The 18350-nt window shown below is 48.1% G+C and overlaps 1 protein-coding gene across 1 annotated transcript; it reads left to right on the forward strand.

Moving 5' to 3' along the window:
* The first annotated feature begins 14423 nt into the window (after positions 1-14423).
* On the forward strand, positions 14424-16901 carry LOC126522444 (innexin inx2-like). Its single transcript, XM_050171188.3, has one exon. It carries the CDS (start codon positions 14590-14592, stop codon positions 15673-15675), a length of 1086 nt encoding a protein of 361 aa, XP_050027145.1. The 5' UTR covers positions 14424-14589; the 3' UTR covers positions 15676-16901.
* The last annotated feature ends 1449 nt before the right edge of the window (positions 16902-18350 follow it).

The raw sequence follows: 18350 nt of genomic DNA on the forward strand, positions 1-18350 counted from the left end.
CTGTATAATCCTTGCGTATATCATATTTATCCCCTTCACCTGGAATAGTACAGCATGCCGTCAATTGAAAAGGTCATATATCCAGGTTTTCATTAAAGACGGCATCTTTAAACAGTTCCGTAACAACGAGAAGGTGACTCTTGCCGCGAGAAGAGGTTTGATAAATGAAAATTAAACCTAGAACGGTATGCCGGTGGCGACGCCATAGTGAAGTTCCCACACTGGCAGCACGCGACGTCACGGATTTTGACAGCACCTTCTCTGGCAGAGCTAATGTTTTATCGGTAGAGAAGGATTAAATTGCATTTATAGATGAACCAGGGAGTCAACCGAAGAAGGTTCTGAAGACTTCAGTGTGAAAAAGATCCAAGTACTCGAAATTTAAAAGCAGTAGCTCTGGGCTTCGCTTTTACCGATATGGTAATCAATATTTTTCCGCGGAATAAATGAAAATATAGTTTTGAAGAAATACTCAAACTGCGTAATTGAGTTAGCGTTGGTTTCTAACGCCCTTTAAAAAAGCATCACGGAATTTTATTGTGCAAGTGCTGTACACAGTTGTCCATGGTCGCACCAATTACTTTGGTATCACATTAATGTTATTTGGCGCAATTATAAACTGCAGGCAAATGAAACGATCGATCGCTATCATTAGTGGCGCGTTTCTGATCACTAGCCAATGAAGAAACGCTGTTATGCAAGGGAAACTGTGCAAGCTCAACAGTCGTAAACCTAATCACATAAGACATGCAATGCTTGTCAAACGTTATAATTGCCACGTTTACCTCGAATGCCGTCACACTTTGGTTTTAACACTATATTAGCAGCCTTCATTGGTACCAAAAGAGGAACACGTATTTTTTTTAGAAACTTCATTCGTCTGTTTACAATTATAACTCTTGGTATATTCATCGAACGTTACGCTTCATGTTCGATGAATTTGCTCCTAATTAACCTGACACGATCTTGCCAGCTGTAAATCCTGTTTTATTGACTCATGGCCTGCGTCTTTGATAGTGGTTTGCCTCCTTTCGGCGAATAGAATGCAGACCCTTTAGACATGTGGCCGCGACCGGATCGAGTGTTGAGGTCTGACGACGCAAACCCCGACGCAACCGGGTCGCGGCACTCATGACGTCACCGACACCGCGCAAACACAACGCTTTGGTCGCCGCGAAATTGCCTTCGCAGCCGGCCACCACGACGCATACGTCGTCGCCTCCGCATCGGATATCTTGTTTCTTCTCTCTGCGTGGTGCTCTTCCTCTATATTCTTTCCAAAGGCACGAGCTGCTTTCGAATGCGAGTCTGGGAAAGTGTTTCAACTTTCCTAAGCCACCTCGGCATTTCCACTTCCATTGCTCCCTTCTCGCTAAGCTATATGTGCGCCAACTCCACGCCTGCAATCGACAGGGAAGTCGTATTGGCGACAGCGCTTCCTGGACATATACTGGAGCCACTCCTATCGCGCTAGAGGGCGAATATAACCGCACAATGCTAACAGGCAATGAAGACGAGGAAAGCGTAGGGGTAAATTACATGCAGCTTGAATCGAACTGCACAAATGATAACGTAAAGAAAATAAAGGCGGAGGGGAAAAAAATAAAACGACGTGCCACTATAATGGGACGCAAAACCGCATTTTCGGCATCACGCCTGCCATGCTCCACAATTTAGCTACGGTGACGGCAATTACCAGTCCACATATTTTTTTTTTTTTTTTTTTGGGGGGGGGGGGGGTATTTATGCATCTGCACAATATCTGACTTAGGGAGTGTTAGCCAGCTCCACTTCTGGCTACGGTGGTGCAAGTAGAACGTCGTTTCAGCCGCAGGCGTAGCGTAGTAGGTGAACTTAGGATCAGGGAAATTCGTCAATAAGCCCTCGTATATAGTTTATAACTGAAGGCATCAATTCCGCCAGGATCGAGATCCTCGCTATGCGATTAACGAAGAGAAGGGGTACTGGGGAGCCAAATTTTTGTTAGTCGCAGCCGAGTAAAGCGAACAGATAAAGAAGTCAAAGAAGGCAAATGTGACAAAGAAATCAGTTTCAGTGTACAATTTGCACACTGATCAGCAACTGCTCTATATCGCACAGATATAGCGAGGCTGCTGAAGTAGGAAGTGTATTTCCAGTAGAGTTCGAACGGGATAGCACGAAAGATAAAAGACAAAAGAAAGAGGCTGCGCGCTACTCACTGGCCAAAGTACGCTTGTCGTACAGTCGAAAAGGGCATCTCGAAAGGCCATACACTGCACGACAAAGATAACGCGATAGCAATTTGTGTCCTCCATTATTTGTGACAGAAGGGCCTCCGAGACGAAATCGGGTTAATTTTTTGTGTTACACTTCAGTGGAAACACGAAAGAAAAGCAATTAAACACATCGGACATGCATTAACATTATAATATAGTATGGTCAACACACATACTCGAGGTACTTTCTAAGAGTTCCCTTGTTATCCATTCTTGCGCCATATTGCCATATGTTCTGCGTGTCATCTTCAACGTTCCGCTGCCCCCACAGCCGTGTATTTTCTCTCTTAGAGTCGAACATGTTACTCCAACAGTACTTCATTTGCTTGCGCCACGCAGCTGGCGTCTTACGTTTATGCTCAGCCCTTCATAGGAGCGTACAGAAGAGCAGTGTCGCAGCCATCACGTCCAGGTTTTGTCAAAAGCAGAGAGACCCCTTTCCGCGCCTTCATCATACATGTCGTTCGCCTGTATGGTGCAGTTCCCGTGGCACTCCTCACCCTCCCGACCACTGGATGATGAACACGAGAATTAGCTGTGTTCCCCAGCGCGTAATAACTGATGGCATACCAGAGGAACGCCCATAGAGGGACTGTCTACCGTTTTCCAAAGACATTCTACTTTCTACAGCCTACCCTTCGAAGTGCCTAAACGTGTGGTGCCTTCTCTGGAAAGGGAGTATAGAATGTTTTTTTTTTTTCTTAAACAGAATGTTTCGACCTGCATAGTGTCTTCATAAGAGGCTGTGCGGACGCCTACAACACTAATTATGGGATGCAGTCACAATATCGGAGGCTACGCATCAATGCACCACTCCGTTAGATTGTATTGAATTGAATTCTGGGGCGTTAAGTGCCAAAGCCACGATTTGGTTATGAGGCACCCCGTAGTGAGTGACTCCGGACTAATTGTGACCACCAGGGGATCTTTAACCGGCCCCCAATGTACGGGACAAGGGCGTTTTTGCATTTCGCCCCCTTCGAAATGCGGCCGCCACGGCCGGGATTTGATCCCGCTAACTCGTGCTTGCAGCGCAACAGTATAGCTGCTAAGCCACCGCGGTGGGTAACTCTCCGTTAGATGTGACTAAGTTCATTTGCACAAGACAGCGCCACTTTTCAATGTGCGTTAGATGAAAATGAAATATATTACTCTCTCATCCAAATAAAAGTTAGCATATTCAATTTCAGGCAATATAATAGTGTATACAAGCAAAATAGCTCTCCTCGCGCGCGCCTTTTTGGTTACGTGACCATAAACGGATTGGTTGCGCTGTTTGATCGTCGAGCGATGCCGCATGACATTCTTGCACTATTTACTGTCCGAGCCAAATTAAATATATACGGGTACTTCCTTGTTTGTGGGATACCAGAGTGATCGTTCCCCCCAATGTGACACACAAAATTCTCATTCCCACCATAATCCAAGGCCATGTTCCAAGCGGTATACAGTCCCTTTAAACAGCCTGTAGTAAGCCTTGGGGACGCGCATACAATGTACGCCGCATGCTTTTCACGAAGAGTGTGCATCTTCAGCCTATGTTGGATATTCTCATCGGCGTGAAAAAAGGAAAGCGTTCACGTAGAATAACATTCGCAATTACATTCGCCGTTGTCCTTGCATTTCACCTATCGGTTCAAGCAGAGGTCTATATATAGGCAGGAGGGGAACACCTGACACGTGCACTCCTGCATCCTCCCCCTCTTACAGAAATGTTTGTGTACTAAGAGTACCTAGCATAAAACGACTTGCGGCAACACCCGTCTGCTTTGCCCCCTCACCCTTTTAAGTGCGCCCCCCCCCCCCCTGATATAATTCTTGGTTACGCCACTGGCATGAACCTACTCTGTTCAGTAGCGCACGGTGATTTTAAAGCGAAACTTTCTTTCATCTTCCTTCGACTCCTCCACTGCGGCTGCTGCTGACTTGCACGGCACGTAGAGAAGTGGGGATGGAGGGGAGGGTCAGTGGGCGTACATATATGGAAGGTGCGTGGTAGAGAGGAAAGGTGACGGTGATAACTCATTTCGACTTTTCCACCACATTGCATGTGCACCACGCCCTCTCTAGCTGCCTGGGCGTCGCTCCATTAGCTTCTTCACAGCTGAAACCATCAGTGACCCCTGCAAGAACATTGAAGAAACTGCAGCACTGTCAAGATTAACCAACTCGCCCAGATCAAGGTATTGTTGCCTTTATACTAACGTGCAGTGTCCAGAGAGGAGGTAGATAGAATGGTAGAGAGGAGGGATAAAATGAGTAGAACCGACATCTTGCCACTCTTCACTCTAAGAAACATCTTTCCAGCGCACAAATAAGCACGGACGAGCAGAGAGGAACAAGAAGAACGCCGTCTTGATGACCGGCGTGCTTGTTGTCCCTCTCCGCTCGTTTGTGTTTATTTGTGCGCTGGAACGATGCTTCACAATGCCATTCAAAACCAACTAGCCCAGCTGCCCACGCTCAGCACTCTGCGCTCGCAGTTCCAATACAGTGAGGGCGTGCGGGAGAGGGAAAAGATGACGTAGGGTCCACAGGCGACCCTACGAAAGCCGTTGCACGTCAAATCAACATTTCTGTGCCCGCCGTGGTAGCTTTGCGGCTATGGCACTGCTAAAGGTCGCGGTTCAATCTCGACCGCGGCAGCCGCATTTCGACGGGAGCGAAATAGGACAACGCTACTGCAGTTATAATCAGGTGCGCGTTAAAGGTCACCAGTGCGTGAGAATTAATTCGCAGTCGGCCACTATAGGCATATGCCTCATAATTCTATTATGGTTTTGGCACGTACAGCCCTATAATTCAATTAAAACGCTTCCGCCAGGATGCGACGTGTCATGTGAGGCTATGATAATGCTCAACCTTCTTAGAAATTATGAACAATGGCGACCAACGAGCCTTTCTCTTCTTTAACCTCTTTGCTTATGTTTGCTTACTTGGTTTAACTGATGTGGCCCTTCTGCAAGTCGATCACTCATCGCGCTCTTATCACAACTGCTTTACTGTCCGCACTTTCACTAGCCTGCAGTCAGTCATTTATCAGTCGATAAATCAATCAGCGACAGGCTTCTTTTTACAGCGAAGCTGTTAGCCTCTAGTTGGTCGGGATTTCTCGAGGCGGCATCCTCATGGTAAAAAAGACCTTCAGCAATAGAAGCTAAAAGTGCATACATTCTTTGGTATAACGCATGCAGCATGCAGTGCAGCATTCGTTTCAATAAAGAACAAGCCCAAAACAAGCATCCAAACCACATAATCGATCATAAGGCGCTCCTCCTAGCAAATGCGAGACACGTAGCGCTCCCCGAATACGTGTTTCCCAGTAAAGAGTACTGTTGCGGAAGTTGCCGCGGCGACGGCAGTTGACGACTCGCGGAGTGACGTCACTACCCTTCCATATATGACAGAACCAGTCTAGCAACTCTTTTCATCGTTGTTGCAGTACGCTATGGGTAGACAACGCAATGCATGCTCCCGAGGAGCATGTAGCGCGAGTACGAGGAATGGCAAAGGGAAAAGACACGGAATACGACCAGCGGCGGTGCGCTGCCGCTGGTTGTGTTGCCGTGGAATTCCAGCACAGGGGAACTCCGCACGTCTACGTTCTCCGGCGGCTGAATATTGCGCCGGAGGAGGAATAGAGCAGTAAACCATTGCATGCCCCCCCTCAGCACTTGTAGTTGTAGTGGTAGTTTTCAATGGCTTCGCTGGACATTCACTGTCGCAGGGCCGGGATGGCAAGCAAATTTTTACAATGAAGGTGCTAATTAAGGGCTAGTTCACATAGGATGCGTCCGTGTGTAGACACAGAACTCCTCATACGTGGCCCGATCCCGAAGATAGTGCAATACCGGGCCGACCCGCGGCGCAGGTGCAGTTCGCCATTAAGGGGCCCACATACACAACTTCGCTGTTCATCCTTCTCCAAAGAGTAGAAGGGCACTGGATTTTTTTAATACTACAGCATCCTTGGGCGAAGCGAAGATGAGAAAATGAAGCGCAGTATGTGGCCAGCACAGTAATCACGTCGCCTGAGCTCGTTCGAATGGCTCTCGAGTAAATGGCCGTGGAGGTTCTCTAAATATATGTCATTTTAGTGAGTCTTAGTTGAGAATTTTAGTGAATTTTAGTGAATGCACAAACGCTACGGACGTTGCGACGTTCCAGTAATCTGACACGAACCACTTGTAGCGCTACCGCCGCCAGAGATAGGCGCGCAGGCTGTGTCCCGAAAGTATCCCGAAAGCGACGGCCTTCGAATCTGTGCAGCGGCACGCATATAGACGTTCAAGGAGCACCAAAGAGGAAATATCAGTAAGATCCAGACGCCCTACCCTCTGGATCCACCAGTGACGTAGGCGCACTGGTGGTCCTTTCTTCAGTCCTGTTCGAACGTCTCTCCATCTCTCTCTTTTTTTTTATGAGCTTGCATCGTGTGCATACACGCTGGAGGCCGAATGCAAAAATAGGTGCGCACGAAGCTGTTCGTGCCCGCTAAATAAGTTGCCCATAATTAAAACGGAAACCATTCCCATATTCCGTTCCTCGCCACCCAGCAGTTATCTATAGCATTTGGAGGCGAAACCCAGTCTATCGTTCGGTCGGTTGGCCAGCCGGCCGGCCAGCCCTGCAGCCAGTCAGTCACTCACTCACTCACTCACTCACTCACTCACTCACTCACTCACTCACTCACTCACTCACTCACTCACTCACTCACTCACTCACTCACTCACTCACTCACTCACTCACTCAATCAATCAATCAATCAATCAATCAATCAATCAATCAATCAATCAATCAAGAAAAAAAGCAACACATAGGCCGGTTTGTGTATACGCATTCCATTTCTGCGCTCTCCTAGGCGGGAAAAAAGTGACACAGTTGATGCCTGTGAGCTGATGCCTGCACTATGCGCGGAGGCCGGGGTTGGCCAGTCGACGCCACCATCTCGCCCTCCAAAGCCGATTCGCAAATCAGTGGCCGCAGCGAGGCCAAAAACGAAGCAGGAAGTGCAAACAACTCGGTGTTTACTTGCACATAGGCGTACAGCCGGTATATACGAGAAATGCCGCTTCGGCTTCTGCTGCTTGCTCTCTGTCCAGCGGCGACGAAGACGATTACACGGTCTTGGCGGATATATCGACACGTCAATGGGACGGCCTTCAGGGCCCCATGGAATGCGCTGTTGGCAGGCGGCGCGCTCATTGTCAGCGTGCCTCTTCACGAAATAGCGGGTGTTCGCGACGCGAAGTGCGCGCTTCGGGGACGGCTGCGAGCATGCGCACGATGCCCATGGCACCCCCTGTTCTACAGCACGCTCGTCGCTGCGCTCTAAAGCTTCCGATCCCGGCCCAAGCACGTGTGTCACAGCCCACACGTGCGGCGGAGGCACGTACGCGAAGATTGTCACAGGGTATACCTAAAGTGGCGCCTTGAATTTAAAGGACTCCCGAACACCGTTTTCCACCCTCGGTGTCCAACAAGGCAGCATGCAGACAGCCCTTGGAAACAAACTGCACTATCTAACGAGGCGCCAGAGGAGCAGACAGCAAGAGCGCTTACCTTGTTCCTCGTCTAAACTTGAATAAAGCGAAGGGCAAACTTTACCCGTTCTTTCTTGACGCCACAACCAACATCACTCGGCCACGACGAAGAGCAAGTAGCAAGGGCGAATAGGTGGTTTCCGAATCCACGCCCCAGCCAACGAAGCAGATCTCGAAGCTTTTGCAAACTGCATCCGCCGGAAGTAATATCTGAGCCGGAAACACGTCCTTGTCGCGCCATGTTCTAGACATGACCTATTAAGATCGAAGCGGGCGGCCTGTCACATAATCACGGCAATTGGCGTAAGCTGCCCAAGTAAACTTGCCCCACGCTAGCGGCAAATGCCCAGTAAATTCTGGCCATGGGTAGCCGTGGAAGCCGGCAACGGAAAGGACAGGAAAGTACTACTATGCTAAAGCTCTCCAGTGAACGTACAAAATCACATTATTTTTCGGATGAATGAGCAACGTGCTCAGCTGCTCAGCCACGTTGCCATAAGTTTCGGGATGCAATAAACTAGTTTTAGGAAGTAATTTCTCGGTATAGAATACACTCGTAGTCGCGGCTTCCTAGACTTTACGTCGCAGTATACACATTAGCTATTTTGCAAAATGTTCTGCAAGTGAGATACTCTGCCCGATCGCATGCAAAACAAAGAAGTTTGCAGGACTCTCGAAATGCTTGCGTATAAAAAGATGCAGGCAAATTAGAAAGTGATTTAAATGTAATTTCCCTGTTTCTTGAAGGATTAATTATCACGTAACGTCACTCCTTTCAGCGTACAGTAATTTGTTCCGTACATAATTATTTTTTTCGTTCAAAGTAATTGCCCCCTCAACCTAATTGCAGCATAAGCGCAAATGTGCATACAATCCATGCATGTTATATAGCTGTCAACGCGCCCACACATGTCGCACCAGAGTGTTCACGCTACGCGCTGACACTATCGTTTCGGTCGTTCTCCTCCTCGCGATGGCGTGTTTACGCGACTGGGCTTGATATAAACCGCGCGCGCCGCCGTCATTCGTCGAAGGCAGCGTCAACATCAGCGGCGGCGCATGGTTCGCATCACGTGGCCGCTGAGAGCGTCTTCGGCGCTGACGCTGTCCAACGACAGCGCACAAAACTAGATAAAGACAGCGCCACTATAGGACCAGCCGCAACAGCAGTGGCGGAGACAGCGCTGTCTTTAATACAACCCATCGAAAACTTTCTGCGGCAGCACAGCTATACGCGCTCGCACGTGTGGAGTTTCTGCTTTTGTGTTAATACGCCAAGTATAGTGCCGACGTTTTGCTGGCGGTTTATGGGGCCAGGAAAACCAGCCATAGACACCAGAAGGCCAAAACTAGGAACAGCAAGTAACGGAAATTCTTTTCCTGGGCAACTTTTTTTTTTTTATAGGAAATAAAGCAGGAACAAATAAATTAGAACAATAATATGTGCGATTTGTTTTATGCTACGTGTAGCTTTCAATTGCTTGCACTCGCGGACCAGATGCAGATGCGCAATAAAATATATATATATGTTTCGGCTTCGTATAGCTTTGGCTGCTCTGCTACAGAAAGTTGTAGCCAGGTGTATAGTTGCATCATGCTATCGGTCTGCGCAGGCGCTAGCATGGCGCGTGCGAAATGCAACAAAATCTACATTTCAGGATAGAATGTCCGATAATCCGCGCAGCTCGAGGAATTCAGCACCGATCAACAACAGCTCGCGTCGTTATCGGGATAAGTGGGACGTAAGGGCCGAACTCTTGGATCTCTGTCACATAGAACCGAAACCAGTTAGAAGCGCACAGACACGCAATGTTTACTTCTAAGTGAGCTTATCAAATCTGCTACGCGTTTGCGCATGCTTTTTTGTTGCCATGCAATTATACAGACGCTCGAGGCGAGTTCGCGCCGTCGTGCTGCCCTGCTATCGACAGCGCATGCGCGGCCCGCGTGCGGAGGTTTAGAAGTCCTCCAGAGACTGGCAGCGAATTTGTCCTCAGAAGCGACGAAGCCAAGTGGACGCACTGTCACGCTGCGCTCAATCGGTTCTGCCGGAGCCAGGGTGTGCGTTGTTGCTTCCGCTGCTATGCCGTAAGCGTCGCGCACGCATACATTAGCGTTACTGCCGAGGCCCGTGCATCTAAATAGGTTGGGAAGCGTGGAACGAAAAGCGGGCCAAAACATATCGCCAGAGATGTCAGTTAGCGGTGCACGATTGAAGTGCGACTAGGTGAGGGAAGGGGGATAAACATATAAACTAGAAATCCCACGTGAAAAAAAAAAAAAAAAACGAAATGTTTTCATACTGTCATAAGAGTAAATATTGCGTTTCAAATATTTTTGCTGTACTAAAACAAAACAAAGATTTTTTTCTATTTCTCAATTTATTAGTCCGTCCTTGGTGACTCTTACCAACCGGTGATTCTAGCACAAAACTTGTCAAGACTGCGCAAACCAGCTGTTATGTCGTGCGGAAGGGCGTTGCTCACTTGAACGCGTCGGTTTCACCCGAGATTTTTTTTTACTTACTGGCGTGTTTTTTTTTTTCGAAGTGTCGCGTGCGCTTCATTTCAAATTTTGCGTGACCTAGCGCACGGTATTCATTCGCGAAAGGTGTAATTGCAAGTTTTTTGTGATGGTGCAAGTTCACACTACGGTATAACATGCTTGTCTCGTCGTGACGATAAATGCGGAACACTCCGCGAAGAAACTTCGCGCTATGTTCGTTCATTCCGTAACACATGCTCTGAGTTTTCTAAAGGATGATGTGGAGCAGTGTTGTCTTGTCTGCTAACTGTTGGATATGAATACGCGGTGTCGCACGGAATTGCGAATGATTTTGTGAAAAGGTTTCGCATATGTTTCTATACATTACGACTGTGTGCTGTCCATAGTACTTTTCATCCATTGAAACATGTATTGTTGGTAAATTACACTGGTTGAATTATTTTAGAAGAATGAAGGTGAAGTTGCTATTGAAACCTCTGTGACATTTAATTCCATCTTATTCACTTGCTCCCCTAAGGAACCTACTAACATTCGCGCCAAGCAGCATAAGGTCTTGACGTCACTGCAATTTGCGGTTACTTTTTATTTTTTGCTTGCTGTTAGTTGTCCCCCCAATACGTAGATGGCGAAGGTTGCAATGATTTTCTTGATATGTGGGCTTCTACGGAAGCTTCGCTACCAGTTTACGTATTTACGTATACCTTGGTTACTGCGGCGGAGCTGTGTCCATATACCTCATCGAGGTGCATGCGTTGGTCTGGGCGGAACGGAGAGTAGACGCCAGGATAAATCTATGTGATCCTTTTTTTGGGCGCTGACTGGGACCAGTGGTCTTCCTTCGGTCGTTCTTATAGACACGCCTTCGGCGCAAAGCTAAACCCAGTTGTTATAGCGTTCAATCGTTCGCCTAAATTCGGGCGGAACTTCCTTTCTTCTAATGCATCGCATTTAAAAGATGTTTGGCGCCGTTAGGCGGTGGCTACTCCTTTCCACATACAGGATGTCCTTTTTTTTTTTGCTGCACCAAATTTTTTCAAGATTGCATATGGCACATAGCACAATTCTAACCCTTGATATAAATCACTCGTTGAGGCGGCCATTACTCCTACGAGAAATAAAACTGAATAAACGTAATTACACTAATTAGTTTTAATTAATTACCTTGCGCCACACATTTCGATCTACGAATTATAGCCACTGAGTTCGCACGGCGAATCCGCTTGGAGTGAATTCTCTGGACAGCACCAGTTATTATTAATAATTAATTTTCAAAGTGTCCGACACACCGCATTGATGTTCTAGTTACTTTTTTTTTATGAAATCGCTGTTTTATGCATTGAAGTACAAAAGTAACTGGAAAACCAATGCATTTCGACGGCCACATTGAAAATTAATATCTCGGAACTCGTGCTGCCCAGACAATTTGTTCCACGTGGATACGCCTTGCGAACTCAGCTGCTATAATTCGTAGATTGAAACATGTGGCGTAAAGTATATAATTAAGAAGTTATTAGCGTAGTTGCACAGCAATTGAACATTTTGACTTCTCTTAGAAGTAATGGCCGTCTCATCGAGTAATTTAGATCTAGGGTTGTTAGAATTGTGTTCTGCCAAAGGCAATCTCTAAAAAACTTGGTGCAGCTAAAAAACGACAACAACCTGCATAACAAAGGTAATACGATATAACAAGCCGGCACTGAACCAAATAAAGGAAACAATGACAAAAATGCGAGACAGTCAGGTGATGTAAATGCACTATAGCAGTTCACAAGAGAAACAAATGTGGCAGGGAGGCTGTCAAGGGAAGTTCCGCTGCGCTTTCTTTTAAGAAAACGCTGTTTTATGCATTGAAGCACAAAGGTAACTGGAACACCAATGCATGTCATCGGACACTTTGAAAATTAAAATATCGAAACTGGCGCAGCCCAGAGAAGTCGTTCCAAGTGGATGCGCTTTGCGAACTCACCAGCTATAATTGGCAGGTTTAAATATGTGCCGCAACATAATGAAACAAAAGGTTAGGGTAATTATGTTAATTACTTTATTAGGCATTTTGATTTATCGTAGATGTTATGGCCACCTCGTCAAGTAATTTAGATCGAGGATTAGAACTGTGCTATCTGCCACAGGCAATTCTTAAGGTGCTTGGGCCTTCTAAAAAAAAAAAACAAAAAAGAAACACCCGATATACGCGTTATGGGTGGGGCTCCGCTTATCACCGTGCCTTAACCATATGCAGGAGTCAACCGCTAGTTCGAGCGTGACTTCAGGACCAGTTCAGAACTCCGCGCAGCGACTCAACGACAGTGCCTCGAAACGCTAGCTGTTTCGAGGGAACAATGCGAGAACGCCCCCCTTACCACCGTTTAGTACCCCGTAGCCGCTCATGGCGTCCGTCAGGAGGAAGTGTTTTCCCACCGTTTTTTTTTTTTTTTTCGCTCAAGATCGGGACGTCGTGCAAGAACGGGACGGATGCCAAGCGGGACGCTGAGAGGATCGGCCAACGTCGCCAATAGTCATTTTTGGGACGGTGTAGAATAGTTCCACAAGCGAATCGAATGGTTTTCGAATAACGAACAGCCGTTGTCATAAATAATATAAAACGATGTCTGCATCCCAGTATTAAATTTTGCAAGTTTCTGTCATTACACAGTATGTTACGAAGCTTATGTTGTTTATTAAAAGTACAAATGGAGCAGTAGGAGCAAACAAGTATCTTCTTCGCGGGCGTTAAGTGAGTGCAAATGATCGCTGCACACCTGTAAAGAAGGGTCATCTAAGCGACGTAGCCTGCTCCACTACGCAAGTTGTCGTGTTTTGTGTCTATACTATGCCCGCGTGGTTGAAAATTTACCATGCTGTCCCAGTTTCGTGTTTAATTGGGCGCAGTTGACATATTGAAATATTCTAGACGTATTCGAAAAATGTTCGCATTTACGAATAGTGATGATTAGATTCGAAGACCGAATCAAATAGGACACTATTCTATTCTTTACGCGAAAGTTGCGAATATTCACATGTCCCTACCAGTTTCACGTTTTTGGGTAGAAACCGGCGGCGAAACACTGTCTTCTGATGGATGCCGGTGACGGTGCGGATGACGTCTGTGTGAATCAGGTCACTATCTTCGGGATCGGCCCACGAAAACGTTTAGACAGTCACAAGAATTCGCGCTTGGTTCCCAAAGAATGCTAAACGTATTCAAATGTGAGTAACGATGCAGTCTGCCTAGTTCAGTATTATCTAACCGAGGGAGCGGACCACGCATCAGTGCTAATGAGTACTGAGCGGCGTATGTACGCCGATAGCCACTGGCCCGCATGAGCAAACGATTATCGTCCTGTCACCATCGGACGGTTCTCGCACGCCCCGTGACTAAGCCTCTGCGCATCAAGATGTGCGTGGGAAAGGCGCGCTGCGCTGCCTGGTATCGCGTGGGACGACGGCGACTCGCGAGCCAACAAACAACGCGTACTTTTCATTGTTCCCCGTTCGCGAAACGCGCCCTTTTCGGAAGAAGCTTTTTGCCGAGCGCCATCTTGGGCCGTCGGCCAGTCTTTTTCGGGGAATCAATTATTCACGCTTCGTGACTGTCGATGTCATTCGGTCGGGAAGTGTTCGGCTCCTGCTGCAAATTTCTGCAAGGGTGCGAAAGCTTAACCATGCTGGGCTGGCCACGTGACTCAAGTTTCTCCCCAAACGTGATAGCGCACAGCCTTTCCTGCCAGCAGCCTCGCTATCTCCAGACACGCGCCCGCCTGGCTTCGCTCGCCGAAAGACGCGCTAGTCGCGGCGGAGACGAAGCGACTCGACTGGTTTTTCAAGAAGTCGACGGCTACAGCGGCAACGGCGGGCACGCGACGGCCTGCAAGGGGAAACCAGCAAAGGGAAAGGGCGCGCCTTCGTATTCATCGTCCAAAAGGGAGGGAGGCGGTGGTTGATACACGAGACTTCACGAAGAGAGTAAGGGGGGAAGGGGGTGAGTGACGTCGTGAGTGGGCCCCCGCAGCAGGATGGCCGCGTCTCGCCGAGCGTCATGATTGGTCCAAAGTTGGCGCCCGGGAGAAGGAACTCGTTACGCCAGTTCCGCTGTCTGCACCATGCTTCTTTCCTGGAGCTCTCTTTTTCCCGCCAGCCACAGTCGAAGGGGCCGCCGCGCTCCTGCAACAAGTGTCAGTAGTGCGAGACGTGCGTGAACGCTCCGCAAGTGGTCCGCCGGCCGTCGCGGCTTTTCTTTATTCTGGTGAGTGCGTGGCAGCCGGAGGTGCGGCGAAGCGGCAGCCATGGATCAGCTCTTCGGGAATCTCAAGGGCTTTTTCAAGACTGACTTCACCGTCATCGACAACAATGTGTTTCGGCTGCACTACAAGGCAACCGTGTGCATTCTCATCGCCTTCAGCATTCTGGTGACCGGCAGGCAGTACATCGGCGACCCCATCGATTGCATCAGTAAGGACGCGGTGCCGCCAAACCTGCTAGACACCTTCTGCTGGATACACACCACCTTTTCGCTCACGGATGCCTGGCACAAGAAAGTGGGCGTCCAAGTGCCTTACCCCGGCGTGGACAAATACACGCCGGGTGAGAAGCGCGTCTACCATGCCTACTACCAGTGGGTCTGCTTCGTGCTCTTCCTGCAGGCCGTGCTATTCTACGTGCCTCGCTACTTCTGGAAGGCTGTCGAAGGCGGCCGTATCAAGAACCTCATGCTGGGCCTTAACAATCCGATCCTCCCCGAGGAAGCCAAAGAAAACAGTCGCAAACTGCTCGTCGAGTACCTGGCCATCAATCTGAACAACCACAACATTTTCTTCTACGGATACGTGGTGGCCGAGGTGTTCAACTTCGTCAACGTCGTCGGCCAAATGTTCCTCATGGACATGTTCCTCGGGGGCGAGTTCTCCAGCTATGGTTCCAAGGTGCTGCAGTTCACCGAATGGGACTGGTCCGTGCGATATGACCCCATGATCAAGGTGTTCCCAAGGCTAACGAAGTGCACCTTCCACATGTACGGTTCCTCAGGCGACGTGCAGAAGCACGATGCCATGTGCATCCTGCCCATAAACATCATCAACGAGAAGATCTACGTCTTCCTCTGGTTCTGGTTCATCATCCTCGCCTGCATGTCTGGTGTGGTGCTCATTTACAGGGCGTTCGTCATCTTCCTACCCCGCATCCGCTTCATTGTCCTCCGGCGTCGCGCGAAGCTCGCCAACAAGGACTACGTGGAACGCGTCTGCGACCGCTGCAAGCTCGGTGACTGGCTCGTCCTGGACCTGCTGTGCAAGAACATGGATCCCGTCAACTTCCGAGATCTCATCAACGACTACGTGCGACGCCTCGACCACAAGAGCATCGACAACGCGTAGACGCTGGCCGCACTGTTTCTCTCGTGCGCGCGTTTCTCGAACACCGACGACCGACCGAAGGCGCGCGTTGCGGCTTCGGGCACGATGATTTGTAGCCGACCTTGATACCGGCAAGTCCGTGCCTCACCATTCCTCTAGTTTTTTTTTTTTTTTTTTTCTCGTGAACCGGCAGCTCGAGATATCTGTCGGCATGCATGCGCTACGCTACTTCGAGGGAGACAAACCAAAATGGCGTTAGCCGCCCGGAGCCAGTAATCTAGCCGAACTACTACTTTGACTTGAGCTGCCTTTACAGCGTGCCTTCAGGCAAGGCATTGCAAGTGCCAAGATGATGGAGGGAGCAATATCAGAGATGCCTATGCTGCCACTGTTATTATTTTTGTATGTGAGTGTGTCTTTTTGTGTAATCACTGTCATGGTAGCTGTGAGCCTAGGAACAAATTACTTCATATGCAGTTGAACGCTGGAACGAAAAAGAAATTGAATTGCTTTACTTGTATGCTGTTTTCTTTTTTCTTTTTTTTTTTCCTATTGTCATCAAGAATCTATTCGTTGTCGTTGCGATCGCTGCTTGAAGTACAAGCGTCCTGGTTTTTTTTTCCTTTGTTTTTGCATAAGTGTTGCAATCCATACTCGTCGCGGTGAAGAGAAGCAATATTTTCATCCTTACTTTTTGTGTGTGTGTGCGTGTTACTCAGTGCCTTTGAGGTAACAACAAGATCCCAAGTCTTCCAGATTTTCTTGTGCATTCCTTGCGACTTGGTCTCTTATTTAACGTTGCACAGAGACTGCGTTCGCAAGCATTCCCAGTTTGTCCCGCAGAGTCGTACTTCTCTTGTACTGTTTTTTTTTTTTTTCGACTGATGATTTGTTGTTATTGGAGATGGTTTCTTGCATATATCAGTTACACTTTTAGTACATTATATAGCGTAGTTCTGTCTCGTTCTCTGGTTACCCGGAGAAGTGCCTTGCCAAACTTCCTTTATTTTTGTACGGTCGTGCACTTGCCAGTTGGAAGATAAACAAAAAAGATAAGCGAGGATTGTGTATTGCCAGGGCGTTGTTTAAATGCTTTATTTTTGTACTGTGCGACGTCACATGTAAGATAAAAAAGAAACAGTGAAACATTTTTTTGTGTGCGTGTGTACGAATGCGTGGAAATGCCACAAAGCAACAAATGTCTGGTTTATCATGGTGCGACGAATAAATGTTACATACACCACGTTTTTGAGCTGTGTGCCTGGTTTGTTCTTTCGCGTAAGTTTGTTTTCCAGATTAATAGACCGATCTCACCACAGCTCATGCGCGGAGAGCTGCTGCGAGCGCCATGATGCTCGTGGCACTTGGCGGTACTTTTCTTTTTATTGGTTGCGTTAATTCCATTTTACTCAGCTTACTTATCCATCATATTGCGTGCGGTCACTTGTTCCTCGTCTGTGCGCGGCAACAACACCCACAACGTACTGACGAAGCTGCCGTAATCGCGCCTTCCTAGCGTGTGCTTGCGCTCAACCTCGCAGTTAGCGTTATGCTCATTCCCTCACTCTTGTTTATGCGAGCACAAAAGATGTTGATATACCTCGTCGCGATGACTCTGGAGATATCGGCGTTTCACAGCGGAGCGCCAGTACCGATTCCCGTTCACGTACCCATGGAGGTATAACGCGAAGAGGCTCGTTCGTGTACTGCGTTTTGGCCCTGCCCGTCAGGAACCTCTGGGTTGTCAAAATGAATGCTGACTCATTCTGCTATGGCGTGTGCCTTTTTTTTTTGCTATGCTAAGACCATCCATAGATGGATGTCATAACATATAAGCATTCCCTCTGAATCGGGGTGGTGGCGGATGCCACCGACCTCGTTTATTTTTACCTTTCTGCTGCGTTTATTATCGTCCCTCAGGATCTGTCGTTTGTATAAAAAAAAAAGCCGGCAAATACCACGCGCTGTGGGAATCAATACTATGCGAAGCAGTGTGCCCACCAAGGTAACGAAACGACCATGAGAGCACCAAGACGTAGGCGGCTCCTTCATGACCTACATGACGCGCATGTCATGATATTCTTGTCAAGACCGATCATTTATGTTCGTCATACACTCGTCACACTCTGCCAATTGTGGTGCATACCAAGTTAACGAAACGACGATGAGAGCATCAAGACGTAGGCGGCTAGATAGATACTGTCAAAGTGGCAATTGTTCGCCAGGAACTGCTTCGCATTAAAAAATAAAGAAACTAAATTTACTGCTTGAAACAGTAATCACTTTTCATTTTGCGTGTTCCGTGCCTTTACGTCACCATTACTCCGTTCATTAACCTTTCCTGTTTTATACCATTGGTGCCCAAGGTCTCCTGCAGCTAGGGTAACTGTTTTCATTGATCCCTAGATGAATACTGCCAAACGCCAACAACATATATTCTGCATATGGTTTCTGCAGTATTCCCACGCGCTACCCACGTATAGTAATCAACATTTTTCCTTCGACGTCAGCTGCATGGTGGCAGGCGCAATCCCAGGCCGACAGCGAGGCGCGAAGTCAGTAGCGCGTGCCGTCGAGGTCAGTACCCACCATGTAGCCCTTGGGCAAGCACGTTCTACCTTCCCTTTAGTGCCGGCGTGCCACCTCCGTGTCCCGCCGCGTCCCATCACGATCGTATTTCCTGCCGCCGTCAACAA

This window comes from Dermacentor andersoni, chromosome 6, assembly GCF_023375885.2.
Source record: "Dermacentor andersoni chromosome 6, qqDerAnde1_hic_scaffold, whole genome shotgun sequence".
NCBI classification, from domain to species: domain Eukaryota; kingdom Metazoa; phylum Arthropoda; class Arachnida; order Ixodida; family Ixodidae; genus Dermacentor; species Dermacentor andersoni.

What these genes read in the sequence shown, in the direction of transcription:
- LOC126522444 (XM_050171188.3), top strand. Translation starts at nt 14,590, where the DNA reads ATGGATCAGCTCTTCGGGAATCTCAAGGGCTTTTTCAAGACTGACTTC.